General features: G+C 40.3%; 1 protein-coding gene across 1 annotated transcript in view; it reads right to left on the bottom strand.

The window, feature by feature from the left end:
- Nucleotides 1-23,719, bottom strand: part of KHDRBS2 (KH RNA binding domain containing, signal transduction associated 2) — a 522,250-nt gene that overhangs the window by 242,094 nt on the left and 256,437 nt on the right. Inside the window, exon 4 of the mRNA XM_004580477.2 lies at nucleotides 22,186-22,332. Coding sequence (XP_004580534.1) covers nucleotides 22,186-22,332 — 147 coding nt within the window. The remainder of the gene's footprint in view (nucleotides 1-22,185; nucleotides 22,333-23,719) is intronic.

Below are 23,719 nucleotides of genomic sequence, written 5' to 3'. Positions count from 1 at the left end.
ACGAGAGCTATGACTCGCCAAAGGAGTTTCCCAAGTTCTTCCACTTGATCTACTCCCAGATCCAGTTCACATACATGCCATTGGGTTTTAAGCCAGTACCCGGCATACTCTGGCCTTCTATTTGGCCTTGTATGAGCTGGTGAATGTTGCAGCCCGGCCCACCCCACACCCTATTCAGGATGCACATTTGGGTACTGCTGCCTTGCCCAGTCCAGACTGTTGCGGGTCCCTTTACCTGTGATTGATGGCAGGTTCCTTGGTCACACCTAGCTTAGTCCATGACCACCCAAACTTTTAGGTTTACCAATGGGGCTAAACTTTCCACAGGGTGTGGCCCACACATCCTGCACAGAATCTACCCCAGGATAAGGTTCTAGAGTGCTAGTTAATATTATGGCCCTGCCTAATGTGACCAGTCTCCTGAACCATCATCATGTCAGTCAAAACAATATCCTGCTAGACAAGCCCTGAGCCTTATCTTTTGCATGATAGGTGTTCACCGCTCAGCATTGTTAAGTGATTAGAAGTTCTTCAAATGAAGAGTTACTGGCATTGGGAATCTTTAGGACTGACTCAGATCCGGAAACAGTGGGATCAGCCTGGAGTTACCTAAGCAGCGATTCGGACAACCAACACCCCAGAGTTCCATAGACGGGCGGCCAGCAGGCACAGCCTGGAGCCAAATGGCACACTGGCCGCCCGGGCCCAGCTCATCATGAGCACATGGTGGCTGGGATCGGGATCCGAGCAAGACGCTCCCTCCTGCAGCCCCCAGCAGCCTCCCGGAAGTTTAAACCCACAGGCCCAAGGTCGTGCCCCACCCCAATCCCGCCCACTGCCCAATGACGGCAGTGTGTGGGCCCCAGACCCACCCAATCCCAGTGACTCCCCCCCTCAGTGTACTCACCCCGAAAGGAAGCAGCCCCCGAATCCAGGTAGGCCTGGGCCCAGCTCATCATGAGCACATGGTGGCTGGGATCGGGATCTGAGCAAGACGCTCCCTCCTGCAGCCCCCACAATTCATTATTTCAATTTCACATTACTTGATGTGGGTCATTTGGGGAAATGGTTCTTTGTAGAATGTAAAGAGACGGTTAGCTAAAAATAACTATATTTTCAGTTTCTTTTGAAAACATTTTAAACATTCTTCTCATTTTACGTATTCACTTTTTTCAGGACTCATTTACCCATCTTTCATAATTAGCATTATAAGCAGCAAAATTCAGATATCCCTGATTTACCTTCAGCCAAACATATATTTTTATCTTAATATTCTGCATGTTGCAGTATTCTCTGCAAGATTAGAATTTTTTATAACATATATTCATCTTTATTGGAAGGTCAGATTTACAAAAAGGAGAGAGAAAGAACTTGGGTCACCCTCCCCCATAAAGTGGCCACAAAAGTCAGAGCTGAGCCAATCTGATCTGAAGCCAGTAACTTCCTCTGAGTCTCCCACATGGGTGCAGGGTCCCAAGGCTTTGGGCCATCCTTGACTGCTTTCTCAGGCCACAAACAGGGAGCTGGACAGGAAGTGGTGCAGCCATGACATGAGCCAGCACCCACATGGAATCCCGGCACATGCAAGGCGAGGATATCAGCCACTAGGCTACTATGCCGGACACAAGATTAGATATTTTTGTTAACTAAAATATACATTTTTACCACTCCTCTGCTTTATCGCTTTTGAAAATCTATACTAAAAGGAGCTATAAACAAAACAGGGTAGGAGATAACTCAAAAGGTAGATGTCTGCATAAATTAGGATATAAGGTAGAATTTGAAAAATTGCTTTATAACATCATAATTTCAACAGCAGTAAAATATTACTCTCAAAAAATGAGATTTTTATCAAATAAATCAGATATGTTTTCAAAAGTGATAATTTTCACCTTTTATTGAAATCTAGCTATGTCATTATCAACCACCTTGCCACTAAATGCAGATGTTGAGAAAAATAACTCTAGGCATCTAGAGAGGAGCTCTTCAATACTGTATTCTTCTAAGTGGAAAACATTCTACTATTTGAGGAAACTATTTTGCAACTCAAGAATCTTGCTCAACTTCAGTCCCCTTAACCACATACCAAACTACTGAAGAAAAGAATGTTTACATGACACCTACCAGAATGGCAAGAAGACCATGGATTCTAAATAAATGTCACTAAAATAAGTATGGAAAAAGAGAAAAAACAAAACTTCCACTACTTAACACTTCTCACTGAATAGAATACTAAATTAAACACTTAGAGTTGTGTTAATGGCAAAGAAGAGTTTAACTGATATATTCGCCACCTAAATGAATTCTTTGAATTTCCAAATAGAGGTTTTCATAGTTTTGTCATTGGCAAAAGGTCCTCACAGGTATTTGTACACGTTAACTTAACTATATCTCCATAAAACTGTGTAAACATGTGTGCATTTAGAATTTAGAGGTAGATATTTATAGGATATCATATTTTCTCTTATGGAAATTGTATAAATTCATTGAAAATACATGATGTTGGGCCCGGCAGCGTGGTCTAGCGGCTAAAGTCTTCACCTTGAATGCCCCGGGATCCCATTTGGGCGCCAGTTCTAATCCCGGCAGCTCCACTTCCCATCCAGCTCCCTGCCTGTGGCCTGGGAAAGCAGTTGAGGACAGCCCAATGCTTCAGGACACTGCACCCGCGTGGGAGACCTGGAAGAAGTTCCAGGTTCCCGGCATCGGATCGGCGCGCACCGGCCGTTGCGGCTCACTTGGGGAGTGAATCATCGGACGGAAGATCTTCCTCTCTGTCTCTCCTCCTCTGTGTATATCTGGCTGTAATAAAATGAATAAATCTTTTTAAAAAAAAAGGAAAATACATGATGTTTTTGACCATGGATTTATTTCCAAACATTTTATTTATGGGATGAACAGAGGATCTGAAAAAATATTTCACAGAAGAATACAAATGCCCAATAATTCTTTGAAGACATGCTTATACTAAGGAAAATGCAGTTGAAAAATACATGATGCAATATCCTCTTACTCTAGTTAGAATTACTACCTAATTGACCAAATAAAGAGTGTCAAGAAGGTGTAGATCAGGAAATTCTTAAATATCTCTGGTAGGATTGTAAATTTATACCCTCAATATAGTCAACAGAGTGCAGGTTCCTCAGAAAACTAAAAACAGTTCTACTAGATCTGGGGTATAGGTTTTCCCACTTGTTGGTATATATCTGAAGGAAATGAAATCAGTCTGTCAACAAAACACAGCAGTCTCATGTTCACTGACGCAGAATTCATAACAGTGTATATGAAACCAACCTAAATATCTAACAGATGGATAAAGAAACTGTGGTCTATATACACAAAATAATATCATTCAGCCAGAAAAACAACCCAATATCCTGCTATTTTCAGCAACATGGATGGAGCTTGGGATCATTATGTTAAGCTAGATGTAAAAAGACAAATATTCCCCATCATTTCTTGAAGTGAAAAAATGCTGTCCTACATTTAGCACGGAGAGCATGAAGAGTCAGGCAAGGGATGATGCAGGGAAACTGGATAATATTTACCAAAATATTACATGGCAGTAACAAGTTCCAGTGTTGCATAGCACAGTGGAATGACTACAGTTCCAATAATTGTATTATATGTTTTACACACAACTGGAAGAGAGACATTGATAGTCTCTAAACAGAAGAAATGATATGGAAATGATCACTGCTTGATTTGGTCAGTTCATGTTGGGCACTTGTGTGGGAATACTACATTGTACCACACAAAACTATACCAGTATGACATGCCAATTAGAAATTATAAAAATAGAATCGAGAGGGCGAATAGGGTAAGGACATGTTTAAAGGGACACAGAAATGTTGGGAACGCCCGCGTCGCCACGTACCCCGAGCTGAGCGGAGGGACTAGGGTTGCAACGCAGACAACGCAGAGAGACAAGACAAGGCAACACGCAGTACACCGAATGCCGATCGATGACAGATTGATCTTTATTGCAACTCCAGACTTTCTTTTATACTCTGCTTAGCTCCTCCCAGTAGTGGCCACCCTAAATCCCTTCAGTTCCTCCCAGTAGTGGCAACCCTAAATCCCTTCAGTTCCTCCCAGTGTTTATCCAATCCTCTAGTGGCCACCCTAAATCCCTTGAGTTTTATCCAATCCCTTGGCAGATAACTTGACAATAGGAAGCAGGAACTTGCGGTTAAGCCAGTGGCTATATGTATCAGGCCAAAATTACCAATCCTGTTATGCTCTGAGAAACAAGTTAAGCTGTGGAGTTAATCCTTGGGAGACCGGGGCCTGCATGTCCCCCTTTTTTTGTTTTTTTTTTTTTTTTTTTTTTTTAATGGACGCCTGTCTTAGGTTGTCCAGCAGTCAGTTGACGCCTTACCCGTCATGGGGAGCCCCACCTGGGGAATCCCTGTCTTAGGTTGGTCATCAGCGCTGCCAGATCTTACCCGTCTCTGGCTGCCCATCACACCATGTTCAGCCAAACTTGAGCGCTAGGATTTTCCACAGCTAAAACCATCATGGTTTGTCAAATAATGACCTGCTCCCAGGCTTGTTGCCTGCATAGGCGGCAAAGAAGACTAAACAGTACTGCAATCATGGCTATGACCATCAGCCTCATGGCCAAGATTCCGCTTTGTTCCTAAAACATCCATGCTGCCAGTTAAATGCCATTTCACAGGGGTAACACATATATGATGGTAAATCGGGGAGCAGCTGGAGATCTGCGTTTCCCATGGGCAGGATATCAGGAAGTTGCACCACTGCTGTCAGGGTCTCCTATCCTGCAAGAACATCATTAGGAGTGGGATCATGTTGAGTTGGAGCCAAGGAGATTTGTCGTGTAAGTCTCTCGGGAACCCATCTAGGTGTTTCTTCATCCTGGGGAAAAACACAAACAGAGCCTCGCCCCCACGTTAGTACTGGATCTGGTCCTCGCCATTTATTTGTGGCCAGATCTTTCCATTTTACTTGGCCTTTATTCTCATTAGCAGGGCGAAGCCAATGGCGCTCTGTAGGAGCTACATAAAAGGCGAATGAAAGATGAGCATTCCCCAGTTATCTTTAAACTGACTTCACAGACACACAGGAGTTGAAGGGTCAGCTGAGCAAGCTGAACTTTCCAGGGCACGTTCGACAATGGCTTGACCCTGAGGATTATAAGGAATGCCTGTTTTGTGAGTTATATTAAAATATAGGCAAAGGCCTGTAAACAATGGGCTTCTTTTAATTTCTCTCAAGCTGTTCCTTTACCAATTCAATTGCAGCCTCTAATTTTTAACCCTGTCACAGACTGGTTGGGGGTCACCTTGAAGATGTCTGCCCAAACCTTTTCCAGGAAAGTATCCCTGTCTATTAAGCATATTTGGCACAGGCTGAGAGGTCAATACAACATTCATGGCACTCAACAAATCTCGTCCCCACAGGTTGATAGGAATATGTGGTAAGACATACGGCTGGAAAACTCCTGAATGCCCTTCTTGATCCTTCCACCTTAACAACCTGGCACTTTTCTGTGGCTGAGAAGTTCCTATCCCTTGGAGAACGGTTGGGGTGGCCTCTAATGGCCAGGAACTTGGCCACTGTGCCTGGGATATAACTGTACTATCAGCTCCGGTATCAAGTAAACCTGTGAATTTTCTCCCTTCTATCTCTAACTGTAAGGTGGGTCGGGTTTGCATGTCGGAGACCCAACATGCCAAGGGGCCAGAATGTCCAAATCCTCCTTGTCTATCTCTCTTAAGAATGGGGTTGTCAGTTGGAACCTTGGGGATCAAGATCAGCTGGGCAAATCTAGCTCCAGGTGGAATGATTATAGTGCCTTTGGCTGATTCTGCCATGACCTCTATTTCTGCTGGAGTATCCTCATCTATCACTCCTGGGAGTACTCTGATTCCATGCATAGTAGCACTACTTCTTCCTAGGATCAGGCCCAAGGTATTCTTAGGTAAGGGGCCCCTGACTCCTGTTTTTATCCGTTGGGGTCCCAGGAGCGGGGTCAATACCTCTCCAGAGGTGGCACAGAGGTCCAGTCCTGCGCTACCTGGTGTTGCTCTGAGGAGGGTTGAAATGTCGGTGTTCCTCGCCTTGGGAGAGGGACTCTGGAAGGAGTCTGCGCTGTTCCGGAAGTTACAGGTGTCTGCTGGGCTCCGTACACCTGAGGTTGGGGGGCCCGGAGCGGGCCCCTGACCCCGTTTCCCGATAGGGGATTGCCTTGGGCATCATATCTGGACCTACAGTCACTGCTCCAATGATAGCCCTTACGGCATCTTGGACAAAGATCTGGGGCCTGCAAGGATTGTGGGGGTGATCTTCCTTGTCGCAGAATTTTGGGGCACTGTTTTTTAAAATGTCCAGGCTGTCCACATCTGAAACAGGTTTTGGGAGGCGCCCTAGGGTGGGGCTGAGGGTGTTGAACAGCGGCTGCTATCACTTGCCCAAGGGCATGGGTGGAGTCAATATGTCTACAGATTTTGAGATAATCATGCAGGGACTTATCTCTGTGGAACCTGAGAGCATCCTGGCAATATTTATTAGCATTCTCAAAGGCTATATGCTTAATTACTGGCATTGCTGGCTCCACGTTACCAAAGATCTTAGTAGCAACCTGCATAATACGGTCCACAAATTCTTGAAAAGGTTCTGTAGGGCCTTGCAAGACCTTGGAAAGCTGGTCTCCTGTATTAGCATTAGGTAAGGCCTTCCAGGCTCCAAGGGCTGCATTTGCTATCTGTGCATAAACTCCTAGGTCATAATTAACTTGTTGTTGGATGCCCTCAAAAGGTCCAGTGCCAGTAAGCATTTCAAGGCTTCGATCTGCGTGTCCCCCAGCCGCGTTCTGCTCAGCAAAAAATCTGCACCTATCTTGAAAATCCCCTTTCCATAGGAGAAAGTCACCACCATCGAGAGCAGAGCGGCACAATTGCATCCAATCACTAGGAGTAAGATTCAAACTCGAAAAGGATTCTATGAGTGCAAGAGTAAAGGGTGCCTGGGCACCATAATCTTTAACAGCCTGCTTTACATTTTTGAGGTCTTTAAATTGAAGGGGCTGATGCTCCCGGCGAGGGGGACCCCCTCGAACTGGGACCTCTATTACAGGGAAGCATCGAACCCCACCCACCGGCTGATCAGTGAGGCCGTCATTCCATGGCCGTGTGGGGTAATTATTGGGTGAATGGCCCGCGGCATCCTCCTCAGGAGGAGCGGTAGGGGTCACAAAATTAGGGGCATAAGGAGGTGGTCTTGAACTGGACAATTTGCCAGAGGAACGTGCACCTATTCCTGCTTTCTTTAACTTTCTTTTAATGTCCCTAATTTCCCGCTTTAAGAAAACCTTCTCTTTATCCTTAATTTTCCGCTTTAAGAAAGCCTCCTCATCTCGTTTGTCCTCACTCTCTTCCGAGGAAGAGGCCTCGTTCTCATCTGAAGAAGAGGCTTCACTCTCCTCTAAAGAAGAGACCTCACTCTCCTCTAAAGAAGAGGTCTCACTCGGGGTGGTTTCACTCGAGGCCGCCTCGTTCCAGGCTTCCAAGGACCGTAGAACTTCCCACCCCTGGATTGCTTCAAAAGTAGTCTGTACTTCTCTTAACTGTCTCTCAACTTTCACTTTATCAGTAAATAATGAATCACGGACTAAGCGCCACAAAGAAAAGTTAACAATGGGGAAATTATCTGGGTCTTTTTGTAAACAGGATTGTAAATTGGCCTTAACCTGTTCCCAATCGGGAATATTGAAGTTGCCTGAAACAATAAACCAAGGACTGCTAGATTGAATGGCTTTAACAAAATTTCTAATCATTTTAAATTTAACTGGCATCCCCAGTTGACGTAGAAGTTCTTCAAGCTCGGTGGCCAATTTATCCCGGGAGAAGGCAGAACCCATTTTATCGTCCTTTTCACCGGATAAATTAAACACCAAGACCTCACTATACTTCAAAATAAATCTAAAACCTGACTATACTTCTAAATTAATCGAAAACTTACAAAATAAATCCAAAACCTAGTTATATTTCAAAATAAGTCTAAAACCTAACTGTATTTCAAAATAAAACTAAAACCTGACTCTATTTCAAAATGAAACTCCCTCTCCTACCAGTTTAGCAGAGACTTACAATACGTCCCACTTACCTGAATCAGCTGGCCAGACTCTTGGGACGACCCTTCGTCGTATCCTCTCTTTCTCAATCTCGGTGGGAACCTCCAGATGTTGGCAACACCCTCGTCGCCACGTACCCCGAGCTGAGCGGAGGGACTAGGGTTGCAACGCAGACAACGCAGAGAGACAAGACAAGGCAACACGCAGTACACCGAATGCCGATCGATGACAGATTGATCTTTATTGCAACTCCAGACTTTCTTTTATACTCTGCTTAGCTCCTCCCAGTAGTGGCCACCCTAAATCCCTTCAGTTCCTCCCAGTAGTGGCAACCCTAAATCCCTTCAGTTCCTCCCAGTGTTTATCCAATCCTCTAGTGGCCACCCTAAATCCCTTGAGTTTTATCCAATCCCTTGGCAGATAACTTGACAATAGGAAGCAGGAACTTGCGGTTAAGCCAGTGGCTATATGTATCAGGCCAAAATTACCAATCCTGTTATGCTCTGAGAAACAAGTTAAGCTGTGGAGTTAATCCTTGGGAGACCGGGGCCTGCACAGAAACATATAATCAGGAGGAAGCAGAGAGGACACATTCGAGGAAATAGGAGAGGACAGAACAACAGCAGAGGGGCACCTGGAGACTATGACAGGAAAGCAGCAAAAACAACAGTATGGTGTTGCAGTGACTGATACTCCAGCAGCATTCAGCTAACAGCAATCTGAACTGCAGCAGCAGCAGCTGGAACTCCACCAGCAACCAGGTCGGGAGGGACTTTAACTGGGATCTTGGGAGGTGAATCCAGACAAAGAATTGTCCGTGCTGCTGGTCTGTTTAATTTGACCAGGAACAGAGGCAAAGCGGCAGGTCCCAGAAGGGCAGTGCAAGAACAGGGTGGATTTCACAGCCCAGTCAGCCCCTACAGCTGAGATTTGTGCCATTTTGCTTAAGGAGACAAAGGCAAGGGAAAGGACTGAACTCATTTCTGACTCAGTGAACTGCAGCAATGTGGCATTCTGCAGGTTCCACCCAAGATAGGTCTGGGTAGCCCTCAGACCTAATGGCCAGCAGATCAAGAACTCTAGTAGTGGCATTTCAGGCACCATTTTGTACAGTGTGACAAAAGTTTTAGGACAGGGGACAACAGTGAACTGCGCATATGCTGAGCTCACAATAATCACCGAATTCCATGGATTGCACAGGTTCCACAGGAAAATGCCAACTGTGGCACCGTATGGATCAAAATAGGTCCACCCAGACCTAACAGAGAACAGGTTCGGCAAGATCAGCACCACCAACAACCTAGATAAAAAGGACACCTGGTGTTTACCTAATCCTGGAGCTTGCTCCAACCAGAAGTGTAAGAAACTGGTTGCAGAGACAACAGTGCAACTTCAGCATGATATCACAGGAGGTGGAGAGTGGTGAGCCAGGAGTTGGGGCTATGGCGACCATGGTGGAAATCTAACATAAGAACCCAGACCTGGAACTTGCTGGAGGGAGTGGCACAATTGGCTGCAAGCGAAGAGCTGTGTACCAACTGCAATAAGTAAAATCAAACTGTAGACCTGTGGGTGACACAGCTTAGAAACCTACCCCAAGGAGAATAATCTGATAACTAGAAGTACAATGACCAAGAGTAAAAGAAGGCACAAAGACAAAATGAATATTTCTGAAGACTCCCCTGCAAAGGAGCAAGACCCTATGCCAACCTCAGAGTTAACTGAGGAAGACATCGAGAAAATGGGGGGACACAGAATTCAGAAAACTCATTTTAAAGATTCTGATCAACAATGAGAAGCACATACAAGAGTTCAAAGAATTTAAGGAATATGTTACACAAGCAATAGCAGCAATAAAGCAAGTCAAGGCTGATATATCAGAAATTAAGAACACAACAGAGTAAATTAAATGTACAGTGGAGAGTCTCCAAAATAGAATGAAGCAAGCAGAAGAATCTCAGGATTGGAAGATATTTCCTGTCATCAGGGGGAAGCAAACAAACAGCTATAAGCAGAGCTGGATTAGGCCAAAAAAAGTATTCAAGAACTGAAAGACACCATTAAGAAGCCTAATATAAGAGTTATGGGAGTACCAGAAGGTGCAGAAGGAGAAACTGGTTTTACAAATTTATTTAACGAGGATTGCGGGAAGATGGCCGACCATAGAGAGACGGTGTAGGGCAGAGTGGGGACAGAGGGGAACCGATCCAGCAGAGAAACAAACCAGGAGACACAGAATTGTGGGGATAGGTGTAGGAAGGTCATTGGAGTTCGCTGAAGTAAGAAGATCTACACAGCATGGAGAGACAACCATAAAAAGGAAAAAAGAGGACACAGCATGCCGCGAGAATTTTGAACAACACCCAACCAACTAGCTACAACGGAGACAAGTGGCAGAGCTATAAACCCAGGCGCAAACGAAGCCAATCAACACCCACCTCACCATCATCTGCTGTCCCCAATAGAGTAAAAAGAAGTATACTTAGGCCAACACTCCATACAGCAGTTGCTGGGTCACACTTCCTATAAGCTATAGCACCGAGGGCAACGGCTCCAGACAAGCAAGGCAGAGGCTAAAATCCCAAAATGGCAAGAAACAACAACACAATGAGGAGAAGTATCAGAAAAGGTAATGACTCAGAAGAAAGATCAAGCATTTCCCCCAAAACAACCAAAAACTAATCTCAATACCTGAGATGCAAGATGATGACACAGAGGAATTATCAGATAAGGAATATAAGAAACTAGTGATGAGATTCATCAGAGAAAGTGAGAAGCACTGGAAAGAGTCCAAGGTATTCGAAAACCATGTCATTGCAGAAATAAATCAAGTCAAAAAGGGAATACTTGATATAGAACACAAAATTGAAAGCCTAACCAACAGAATGAACACAGCAGAGGACAGAATATCAGAATTGGAAGACATTCAGAATGAAAGGCAGCAGCTCATCAAACAGTTGGAGACAAATCTGGAGAAAGCCAATAATCCATATAGGAAATGAAAGACAACCTCAAAAAATCAAATATTAGAATAATAGGCCTGCCAGAGGGAGTGGAAAAGGAGATAGGCTTGCAACGGGTGTTCAATGAGATAATACAGGAGAACTACCAGAATACTGGAAATATAAATGCAGCACAAATCCAGGAAGGTCAGAGAACTCCCAATAGATTCGACCCAAAGCGATCCTCACCCAGACATGTGGTCCTCAAGCTGCCTTCAAGCGAATACAAGGAAACAATTCTAAGACAAGAGGAAGGCAAATCAGAATCACAGCCGACCTATCAGAACAAACGCTCCAGGCAAGAAGAGAGTGGGGTAAAACCTTTCAAATCCTGAAACAAAACAACTGCCAACCGAGAATAATGTACCCGGAAAACTCTCATTTGTATTCGAGAATGAAATTAAATATTTCAACAGCAAAGAGAAACTAGAAGAATACAGTAGCATGAAACAAGCTCTAGACAACCTCCTCAGGAAGGTGCTAAACCCAGAGAGAAAAAATGAAAACCAAAATCAAAGATGGAAAATGGGAAGACCTCCCCACTAAAATCCATAAGAGGATAGTCAACCAGGCAGAGATTCTAATAGTCGCAAATACACACTTGCACACTTACACACACTCATGGAAGCCCAAAATCAATTCCTCTCAATATTATCTCTAAACACAAATGGCCTAAACTCACCAATCAAAAGGCATAGATTAACAGACTGGATCCTGAAAGAGAACCCAACAATCTGTTGCCTACAAGAGACACATCTAACCAGAAAAGCCTCTAAGAAATTTAAAGTGAAGGGATGGAAAAAGATATTTCATGCCAATGGACGAGAAAAAAAGGCTGGGGTAGCTCTTCTAATTTCAGATGATACAGACTTCAAGCTGACAGACATCAAAAAAGACAGGGAAGGTCATAATATATTGGTGAAGGGACTGATACATCAGGAAGTAATTATCATTTTGAATATATATGCACCAAATTTCAACGCGCCTAGCTACGTGAAGCAATTACTTACAGACTTAAGAGGAGAAATAGATATACACACAATAATAGTGGGTGACCTTAACACCCCGCTAACAATAGACAGATCAACAAAACAAAAACTCAACAAAGAAACAACAGAGCTCATACAAACAATAGAACAACTGGACTTGGTAGATATTTATAGAACTTTTTACCCCAAGGCCACAGATTATACATTTTTTTCAGCAGTACATGGCACCTTCTCCAGGATCGACCACATGATAGGACACAAAGCAAACCTAAATAACTTCAAAAAGATAGGAATCATACCATGTACCTTCTCAGACCACCACGGAATGAAATTGGAAATTAGCAATTCAAAATGCCCCAGGATATATAGAAACTCTTGGAGGCTGAACAATATGCTATTAAACGAACAATGGATCAGAGCAGAAGTTAAAGATGAAATCAAAAAATTTATGGAAACCAATGAAAACTCTGACACAACATTCCAAATCTTATGGGACATGGCCAAAGCAGTGCTGCGGGGTAAATTCATCACAATTGGAGCCCATGTCAAGGCCCAAGAGAGGCGCCAAATACAGGAACTAAACACACACCTCCAGGATTTGGAAAAACAACAGCAGAAGAGCCCCACACACAACAGGAAACAAGAAATCATCAAAACAAGGGAGGAAATTAATCAGATAGAAACAAAAAAAAAACTATACACAAAATCAATGAATCAAAAAGCTGGTTTTTTGAAAAGATAAACAAAATAGACACCCCACTGGCCCAACTGACAAAGAAAAAACAAGAGAAAGCAAGTATTAACAGCATCAAAGATGAAAAAGGCAACATAACAACAGACATTACAACCATTAAGAACATTAGAAGCTACTACAAAGCACTGTACTCCAACAAATCAGAAGACCACCAAGAAATGAAAAAGTTCTTAGACTTATACAACTTGCCAAAACTTAGCCCAGAGGCAACAAACGACCTGAACAAACCCATAACTGAAGCAGAGATTGAATCAGTGATTAAAGATCTCCCAACAAAGAAAAGCCCAGGCCCAGATGGCTTCACTGCAGAATTCTACAAAACATTCTGAACAGAACTAACCCCAATCTTTTACAAACTCTTCAATACAATAGAAAAAGAGGCAACTCTCCCAAACTCATTCTAGGAAGCCAACATTACCTTAATCCCAAAACCCGATAGAGACCCAACAGAGGAGGAAAACTACAGACCTATTTCTCTGATGAACATTGATGCTAAGATTCTCAACAAAATCCTAGCCAATAGAATTCAAAAAATCATCCAACAGATCATTCATCCGGATCAAGTAGGATTCATCCCTGGAATGCAGGGATGGTTCAACATCCGGAAATCCATAAATGTGATACACCACATCCAAACATTGCAAAACAAGAACCACATGATAGTATCAATAGATGCAGAAAAAGCTTTTGACAAAATCCAACACCACTTCTTGCTAAAAACCCTAACCAAGGTAGGCATAGATGGAAAAATCCACAACATAATCAAAGCAATATATGAAAAACCCAACGCCAGCATCATACTGAATGGAGAAAAACTGGAACCCTTCCCACTGAAATCTGGAACAAAACAAGGATGTCCCCTTTCTCCGCTGCTGTTCAACATAGTCCTAGAGGTACTCGCTGAGGCCATAAGACAAGAAAAAGAAATCAAAGGAATCCAAATGGGAATCGAAGAAGTCAAGCTTTCACTATACGCAGATGACATATTCTCTACATAGAAGACCCAAGAGACTCAATACAGAGACTGCTAGATCTTATACGAGAGTTTGGAAGAGTGGCAGGGTACAAAATTAATGAACACAAATCAACAGCCATAGTGTACGCAAATAGCCCCAAGATGGAAAAAGACCTAACCAGCAAGATACCGTTCAAAATAACAGAAAAGTATGAAGTATCTGGGAATAAACCTAACCAAAAATGTAGGAGATCTATTTGAAGAAAACTACAAACTGCTTAAAAAACAAATTGAACAAGATCTAGAAAGATGGAGTAACATCCCATGCTCCTGGATAGGTAAAATCAGTATCATTAAAATGTCTATACTGCCAAAAGCAATATATACGTTCAACGCAATCCCAATCAAATTGCCCAAAACATTCTTCATGGAAGTGGAAACAATGATCCAAAGGTTCATCTGGAAACACAAAAAACCACGGATAGCTAGAACCATTCTCAAGAACAGGAAGTTAGCAGGGGGAATCACAGTCCCAGACCTCTGGACATACTATCGGGCAGTGGTTATCAAAACAGCCTGGTACTGGCAAAAAAAATAGAGAAGAAGATCAATGGAGCAGAATAGAAACACCAGATGGGAACCCACACAAATACAGCCAAATAATCTTTGACAAAAAGACAAACGACAATCCAGGCAAATGGGAAGGTCTGTTCAATAAATGCTGTTGCGACAAATGGTTAATAGCATGCAGAAACAAAAAGATCGACCCACATCTCTCACCATACACTAAGATCAAATCCAAATGGATAAAAGATCTAAACCTACATCCAGAAACCTTCAAACTTTTGGAAGAAAATGTTGGAAATACTCTACAAGATCTAGGGGTAGGTCCTGACTTCCTAAAAAGAACACCAAAAGCATTAGCAATCAAAAGCAGAATAAACAAATGGGACCTCATCAAACTAATAAGCTTCTGTACAGCTAGAGAAACAATCAACAAAGTAAAAAAGCAACCCACAGAATGGGAGAAGATCTTTGCGCATGATATAGGTGACAGAGGGCTAATTTCCAGAATATACAAAGAGCTACAAAACAACCAAAATGTCAAAACAAACAAGCCACTCAAGAAATGGGCACGGGAAATGGGCAAACACTTCACACAGGAACAAACCCAAATGGCAAGTAAACATATGAAAAAATGCTCAAGTTCCCTGGCAATAAGGGAAATCCAAATTAAAACATCAATGAGGTAGCACCTAATGCCAGTAAGACTGGCCCACATGAATAAAAGCACCAACAACACTTGTTGGCGAGGTTGTGGGGAAAAGGGAACCCTACTCCACTGCTGGTGGGGCTGCAGGCTGGTACAGCCTCTATGGAAATCAGTATGGAGAACATTCAAACAACTCAAAATCGACATACCATATGATCCAGCAATAGCACTCCTAGGAATATACCCAAAACACCTGTTTTATGAGAAACCAACATGCACCCCTATGTTCATAGCAGCACAATCAGTAATTGCAAAAACATGGAAGCAACTGAAATGCCCATCAATAGAAGACTGGATAAGAAAGCTATGGTTCATCTACTCCATGGAATACTACTCAGCTATTAAAAAAAACAAAATGCAGTTCTTTGTGGCCAAATGGGCCAAACTGGAAACCATAATGCTAAGGGAAATGAGCCAATCCCAAAAGGTCAGATACCACATGTTTGCGTTAAGAGGATATGATGTTATGTAAAACATGTTATTTCATGTATATTATGTTATATGTTGTGTATAAACTAAAACTGAATTGACAGTGAGGTGATCACAGAAGATGGTTAATAAATTGCAATTGTTTTTAACATACTGTTTACTCAATACTATAACTATTAGTTACACAACGAAGTTAATTGTTGCTGAGGGTATGTTGGAGCCTTTAATTGATAGGGTTGATAATCTGATGGTTCTGCCCTCGGACCAGACAGGGTCTCCCCAGGAAGCTGAGGAACTAGATTGGACTATAAGATGTTGGACTATGTTTAGTTTATGCTTGCAAAGAGGGACTCTCAACTGTACTTGATCAGTGGATATGCAACAAGGTGGAACATTCCACATGGGGGGAGTGCGGGGGGAGGGGTGGGTGATTCCCAGTTCCAACGAAACTGTATCACATAATACAATGTAATCAATGAATAAAAAAATATATATATAAAAAATCAATACTTTAAATATTAAAATTTGGACCTGTAATATTGCAAATAAAATAATTTATCTCAATTAAAAATATATATTTAATGAAATAAGTGAAATTTTCCCTAATTTAGAGAAGGAATTGGGAAACAAGATCTAGGAGGGACACAGAACTCCCAATAGGCTTGATCACCAAGACACATGATTATCAAGCTCTCTTCAATTGAACATAAGGAAAAGATCCTTAAATGCGCAAGTGAAAAAAATCAATTGACATAAAGGAATGTCAAATCACAGGAGACTTCTCACAGGAAACTCTACAGGCAAGAAGAGAATGGAGTGACATATTCCAGATTGTAAAAGAAAAAAAATTGTCAGCCCAGAATAACATATCCAGCAAAGTTTTCTTTTGCATTTGAAAATGAAATAAAATTCTTCCACAGTAAAGAAAAGTTACAAGATTTTGCCTCTTCCAAACCTACCCTACAAATGATACTTCAAGATGTTCTCTTGACAGAGAAGTGGAATAGCACATACCAAAACCAAAGGCAAATGGGAAGAACATCCCACTAAAATGACAAAAAAAGACTGAATCAATGAACAACCCATCCCTAAAATGACAGAACCAAATTACCACCCATACATATTAACCCTGAATGTAAATGGCTTAAGCTCAATCAAACATTACAGATTAGTAGACTGGATTAAAAAACAAAACCCATCTATTTGTTGTCTAGAAGAGACACATTTCACCAACAAAAATCAGCGGAAACTATATTGTATTGATTTTGATATTTTTGTTTTTGTTTCACCTCTTCAAAAACAGTTTCTTGTGATTAAATTATTCAATGACTCAGATCATACTGTAGCATCATTTTCTTCAAGAAGGTTCCTTATTTTCTTTTTCATTTGTTCAGTGACACATAGTCATTCAGTAGCATGTTATTTAATTTCATGGTGTTGTAAATTTGTTTTTCTTCCTATTGTTGATTTCGTATTGTTACTTTTCATTTAAGGTGATGTACAGTAACTGAAATGTTTTTAAGGAGAACTGATTTTATTCTAAAAATAGATCTCAGTAACAATGAAATACCAAAGCTGATCAATATAATAAAAAGGGGAGAAAAGGTAACAGTTGTTCACGCATTTTCTGAAACTACAAAATCATCATTGTTAACTTACTGCTAACTCCTATTTTGCAGTTTATCCATATTAGACATATCTGGATTATTTTACTTCAAGATAAACATTCTTAGGAAATGCAAACAAAACTGAGCATTTGTGTAAGTAAACATCAGATAAATTTAAGAAACATGGTTCAAAAAAATGTTTTGGATCATCATTTCTGAGGATCTCAATCTCAGCTGAACCAAGATACTGACATGCCAAAGTTAATGAGGAAGGGGAAAGTGCTGCATTCTGGCAGTGAGTTTCCCAGAATGCCACAGCTGGTTTAATTAGTTCTTTCTTGCAGCAAGTATGAGAAGGATATAACATGGTTGTTACCTAGATGAGGCTCAACAAAACTACAGAATTGTAAGATTGTGGCATAGCAAAATAAACTTTTCACACACAGGCATGTTAAATCATCCAATGTAACTTTGTTGGATTACAAACTATAAACTAATGATTATGTGTGTTTGTTTAGAATGTGATACGTCTTTAGTGTGGAATATTTGTAATAAGTCACAAGATAGACATTTTTATATACACACACCAGTCTTTGGATTCTCTGGGAAGTCTAGCTAAGAGAACTGCTTGGTAACTTTCAACATTTGCGGGATGAGTAAATGCATAAAGATCAGTGTTGAAAATCCCAGAATGGTAATCGAAGGCTGGGTATCTGGGATAATATAAATCACAAAAATCTACACGTTACCCAACAGAAACCTGACCCAGAGCTAGCTGAATTTGCCTAGGCAATCTGACCAAGAGGAGGGCAAAAACAACCTGAACAGGTTGGCTCCTGAGTCTGGGAGGGGTCAAGGAGATTAGAGGTCAGAGATGTTTCGAAGTTTTTTACCACAAGGCTTTTTTGTTTTAAGATTTTCAGGCTTCATATTTTTAGATCATGTGGGAAAGACTACTTAACTTTTTCCTACTGTGAAGGATTGGTGTTGCTGAAGACACTTAAAAAACAAGAGTAGCCAGAATACCTTTTCCCAGAAATCAGATAGATCACCAAAGGACTGAGAAAACATGACCAGAAATGCACAAGAAATAGTTCAGATCACAGAGTAATTACTTCATGAAGAAACAGAAGGAAACAAAAAGTCAATTAACAAAAACAATATACTGGGATCAACACCATGGCACAGTATGTTAAGCCTCTGCATACAATACCAGCATCTTCATATGCATGTCAATATGCTTCCAAGATGCTCCACTTCCCATCCAGCTCCTTACTTATGCATCTGGAAAAGCAGTGAAGGTTGCCCCAAGTCCAGTGGTCAGTGCAACCATATAAGAGACTTGGAAGAATCTCCAGGTACTGACTTTAAAATATTCCAGCTACTCCATCATATACATATTTCATATGAAGGAAATTTTGAAATGAAAATGTAAATCAATCAGAAGTATCAGGTTACTAGCGGAACTATCTTACAGCTTTTCATTTTCTAATTTTTCATCACCTTCTATCTGTCTATTCATGGCTACTCACAAAGCTCTGGGAACAAAGGAAATGGCATGTAGGGAACACAGAAGGAGGCAGGGGAAGAGAACACACCTCCTTCTCCACTGTTACTTCCCAGGCCACAAATCCTGCCTCGCCACAGGAGAGGAATTAGGATTTGTATTGTATTTGTAGTTCCAAGAACAATGTCAATATAACCGGGTTTTTGAAAACTGGAATCCCTAACTGAAGGCTTTTCTTAGAGGAAACTGACATGGAAAACAATGTTATTTAGTTACTTCATAAATAATGAGAACAATGGTTTCCGAAAAATAGAACTATTTGTAGCACGCTGAGTATAGATCACTTAGTACATCGATTCACTTCAAAGAATGGGTGTATAAGCATCCTTACAAATACAACATAGACGAAGCAGAACAGACAAGAAACAAAAACAATAGTAGCAAGGATTATAAATGAGAGAGTATTTCTTCTGGACAATTAAGGATTTTGCTATGCTTTATGTATATCAAATGTACAGTCTAGATTAACCAAATATCTTTCCATTGTAGCTTGCTGAAAAGAATATCAACTAATCAAATAAAAGCCAGTGATCAAGGAAGGGAAGTTAGGAATAAGTATAGGTGTATTTTGTGTCACTGCAATTTTAGCTATTTATAAAAAACTGCTTAAACAAAAGACATTCCATGAAAACATAATTTTGAAAAAGCAACCAGTTTCAGAATATGATATGGAGAACAATGTAAATTTCCTATTTTGTATTTTTGGATTTTCAGTATGAAACAGAATCTGTGACTATAGGTCATCAATATCTTCAAGAAATTAACCATTTCTTCCTCTCGTTTGATAACCTGAAATAATTCATTTTCACCTTTCGTGATGTTTTTGACTAAAATTTTTCTTGACTCTAGATTTTCTAGTTCTGTAAAATTTAATTTCTTGACTCTAGATTTATCATTTTCTATTTAATCAGTGTTGTTTTATCATTCTCATTAAAATTTATATACAATTTGATCTCCTTTTACAAAATCTGATTGTACTTTTTATCCTTCAAAAAAAAGCTTTATGTATATATTTTGAAAAAGTCAGAGAGACAGAAAGAAACATATAGAGAGAGCCTCCATCTGTTAATTTCATAACTATGTCAATAACAGTTACTGAGGTAAGTAAAGAAGTAATTTGTTATTGGAGACCTAAATCTAATTTCCTATCTGTGTAAAAATAACTCCTTTCATTGTTATTTATGAAAGCATATACAAACATACATTAAGAAAAATCTTGTGGCATTTCTCTTAAGCTCTGATAAGACAATGAACTATATTTTAACCATTAAACTAAACTTGCTAATCCACTTTAACTGAAGGCAACAATCAGATAATTTAGGAAAATGAAACATTATTTTGAAGTAGCCTATTGGCTAGGGTTGAAAAATTAGAAATTCCTCACAGGTTACTAAGGGTATAGAGCACTAGGGGTTCCCATTCATACAGTTCTGATATAAATGTCCCTACCAGTGCAATAATAAATCTTTTCCCATTAATAATCAATTTAAAGTGCTGCAATTTCAAAAGGGTGTTTCCCAACATTCTTAAACAGTGAGATATTCTATGAGGAGTTGTATATTTCAAAGTTGGAATCTTCAATAAGTACAACACTTGGACAAAGGGTAAGTTGGGCAAATTTTAGATAACACACATGAAGAAAAAGAAAGTGAATTTATAACCATGGAAGGATATTCTGTTTTGTAACAGTACACAATGTCAGCAGAATTTCAGGCTCCTGCACTGTGTTAACCCATCTTTATTGTTCCGGTATTCCCCTCACTAGCCATCATTTGTCAAAAATTCTAAATATTCATGTCCAGCTGATTTGATATGTCTGTGGACTTTAATACTAAATGTTATACACACACACACACAAAAACGGCTAAGTCACCAAGTGATTCCATAAGATTAAAATATTGGCAATTGACGTTTGTTCCTTATAGGTTTTGTTATGGTAAGAATGACAACACCCTTTGTTAAGGCTGAGGCAAGCACAGTACACAGCGAACACTGATGGCACACTTAACTAATGCAGCCTTGAAGAAGATATCACAGTAGCTCTCATGACATCAACACTTTGGCAGGGAAACTAACAATAATTATGTGAAATATTTAGAGCATACTGGAAGGCAGTAAGATCTATAAAGAAAGTGAGTAAAGAGGACTAAGGTATATGGGAAAATGAATTGCTAAGAATGGTAATTGGAATTGTTTTAAAAAATGGAGCAGAGTTTCATGATAGATGGTGTAATTGAGGAATGTTTTCCTACAAAGGTAACATTTGAACTGATACTGAAATGACAAGGAGATAACCTTGCCAGCAATTTGCAGGTTTATTTCAAGGCCTTTAGTCAACAATGAGCTTGGAGTGTTGGATGAACATGGTTCAGCAAATCCAAAGAACTAGAATTGAGCAGTGGGGTGTGCAGAAAGTACACTCATGGGGAGAGACAGGCTACACGTGGCAAAGTAGGATTTTCATTCTACATGTGGGACTTTACTTGTGGGCCATCACAGTCACAGGTCACAACAATGTGCCCCACATGGTTACTTTATCCCTTGATGCCATTTAGTTGAACTCTCCACCAATTAGATTACTGAAAATAACGTATCATGCTATCATGATGTTGAAACCTCTGCAGTTTGGATTTTTCTTTCTTTCCTCATTCTCAAAATTCAATGCAAATCAATGAATGTTGCCCATCGTTTCCTCTGACTTTATGGTTTAGTTTGGAAATCTACATGTTCATTTTGTAAATTAATCTGTCTCTGCTGAAGACTTTTCATAAACTCCAGAAAATGTCGCTCAGCCCTCTCTTGTCATCATCTTACTCCACACACTAAGCCTGATGAGATTTATATTCTAGCAGCCTTTTCCTAGCATGTTAAATTGTCAACCTTCAGTAAAGCTTGATTCACTTATAGCTTCCTCTGTTTCTTACGAGGTCAGTAGAAAAATTCTACTGAATTGGAAATCCTGAGTTGACTGCCTGTCTGAATGAATAATCTCATTTGCTCCGAGTGCAGTAATTGTTTTTTTTTTCTAATTTTTACTTAAAACCCACAAATGTCTAAATTATTTGATATGTTTTACAATCAGCCAGAATATCATCACAGAAACATACATTAGTTGATTATAAATATTACATATTTAACCTCTCCATCCCCACTATGCATTCTCTAACTATAATTGTACATGTCAGGTGATGAAGACATAAGAAATTAGTACAACTTCCATTATACATTTATGTTTATGCACTTGCTTTATACTTCACATCCATGAACTCCAACAGGGATGGTGAGCAGTGTCCTCAAGAGGAATACAGTACTTCTGTGAAACCATCACTATGTGATGTATGGAAAGATCTTATGCTGTTTCTTATTCCCACTTTGTTTACATTAACACTGTGGAAATCACATTATGTAATCACTATGCGAAAGTTTTCCTTCTATAAAAAAGTCTGAATATCAAAGACCATTTAAAGCAGAAACTTAGAAACATCTTTGTAAAAAAATGAAAAATACTTACAGGAACGAGGAATTTTTTAATCTCTTCCAATGCATGACTCATACGTGAGTAAGCTTCCCCAGGTGGCGCAAACACTTCAATTAACACATGAAGTTCATCACTCAAGTGGGCATATTTGGCTTCCCCACTCTTCCTTAATTCTTCTTCCTGCAAGAGAGGTTATTTTTAGAAATACAAATCTATTCCTTTTGCATTGACTTGACATTTACTGGGTATTTGACAGAAGGGTGTAATCACAGCAAATTTTCCACAAGTGGAGAGAAACCCTTGGAGAAATAAAAGTTTGCTACAAGCCATTTAAGGGTTTCAAAATCATTTTTGAAAATTTGAATGATTGCAAAAAAACTACCACAATTATCTACAACAGATTTTAATCAGCTAAATGAAAAGTTGAAACTCCTAGAAAGTCACAGAAATGCTATTAACTCTTTAGTGTATCTCGGTATTTTTGGGAAAAATGTTTTTTATATCTGATGTTACTATTCTGAGATGATAAACAAATGAGTATTACTACATTGCCTAAGAAAAAATCAGAACTTAGAGCTACATTCAGCTGTGGAAGCATTACTTGCTTGTGATAAAAGGAGAGCTAAGAAGGCAAAAGGCTTATCTCCCAACCTTTGTTTCCATGATTCCCGATTATAGTCAAGCTCTATATTCATAGCAGTTCTACAAATTTTTGCCTTCTTCTGTTCAAGATGGATATGTTTAAGAGACAGAAGTTAAGCTTTATGCTGGCTTCAATTCTTTGTAAGCTACATAGCTCCTGCTTCACTGATAATACATTTTTTTTTTAAAGATTTTATTATTATTGGAAAGCCGGATATACAGAGAGGAGGAGAGAGAGAGGAATATCTGCCACCCGATGATTCACTCCCCAAGTGAGCCGCAACAGGCCAGTGCGTGCCAATCTGAAGCTGGGAACCAGGAACCTCTTCCAGGTCTCCCACGCGGGTGCAGGGTCTCAAAGCTTTGGGCCGTCCTCGACTGCTTTCCCAGGCCACAAGCAGGGAGCTGGATGGGAAGTGGAGTTGCCGGGATAAGAACTGGCGTCCATATGGGATCCCGGTGCGTTCAAGGTGAGGACTTTAGCCGCTAGGACACGCTGCCGGGCCCTGATAATACATTTCTATCGGATAAGACTTTTCATAGTATCATGCCCAAGCCATTATGTGAGTCAGATTCAGTGCAGCTATGAAAAAATGCAGTCCAATGAAACGTATTTTTGTTCCTGTGTAGCAATTATTTTATACATATCACCTACAACCACAGAAGCATTGCAAATATTCACATATTTTGGATTAAGAAACTGAAGCTAAAAGACAAATTAAAGTCAAGGTATTTTTTGAAAGTGTATTTGCATGCGTTAGAATTTCAAGGAAGCAAACTCTTATTATAAGGTTAGCATAAATTATACTGTGTTTATGTTCTTATCCTCAGCAGCTGTTAATAAAACAAGAAGCAGTTATTTCACTGTATGTCAAACCAATGAAATGAAGAAGTAATTTATGGTTCTACATGAAGATTAAATGAA

Source organism: Ochotona princeps, chromosome 1 (genome assembly GCF_030435755.1).
Source record: "Ochotona princeps isolate mOchPri1 chromosome 1, mOchPri1.hap1, whole genome shotgun sequence".
Taxonomy (NCBI): domain Eukaryota; kingdom Metazoa; phylum Chordata; class Mammalia; order Lagomorpha; family Ochotonidae; genus Ochotona; species Ochotona princeps.
Note: the sequence above shows the minus strand (reverse complement) of the source record. Positions and strands in the feature narration are given on the sequence as shown.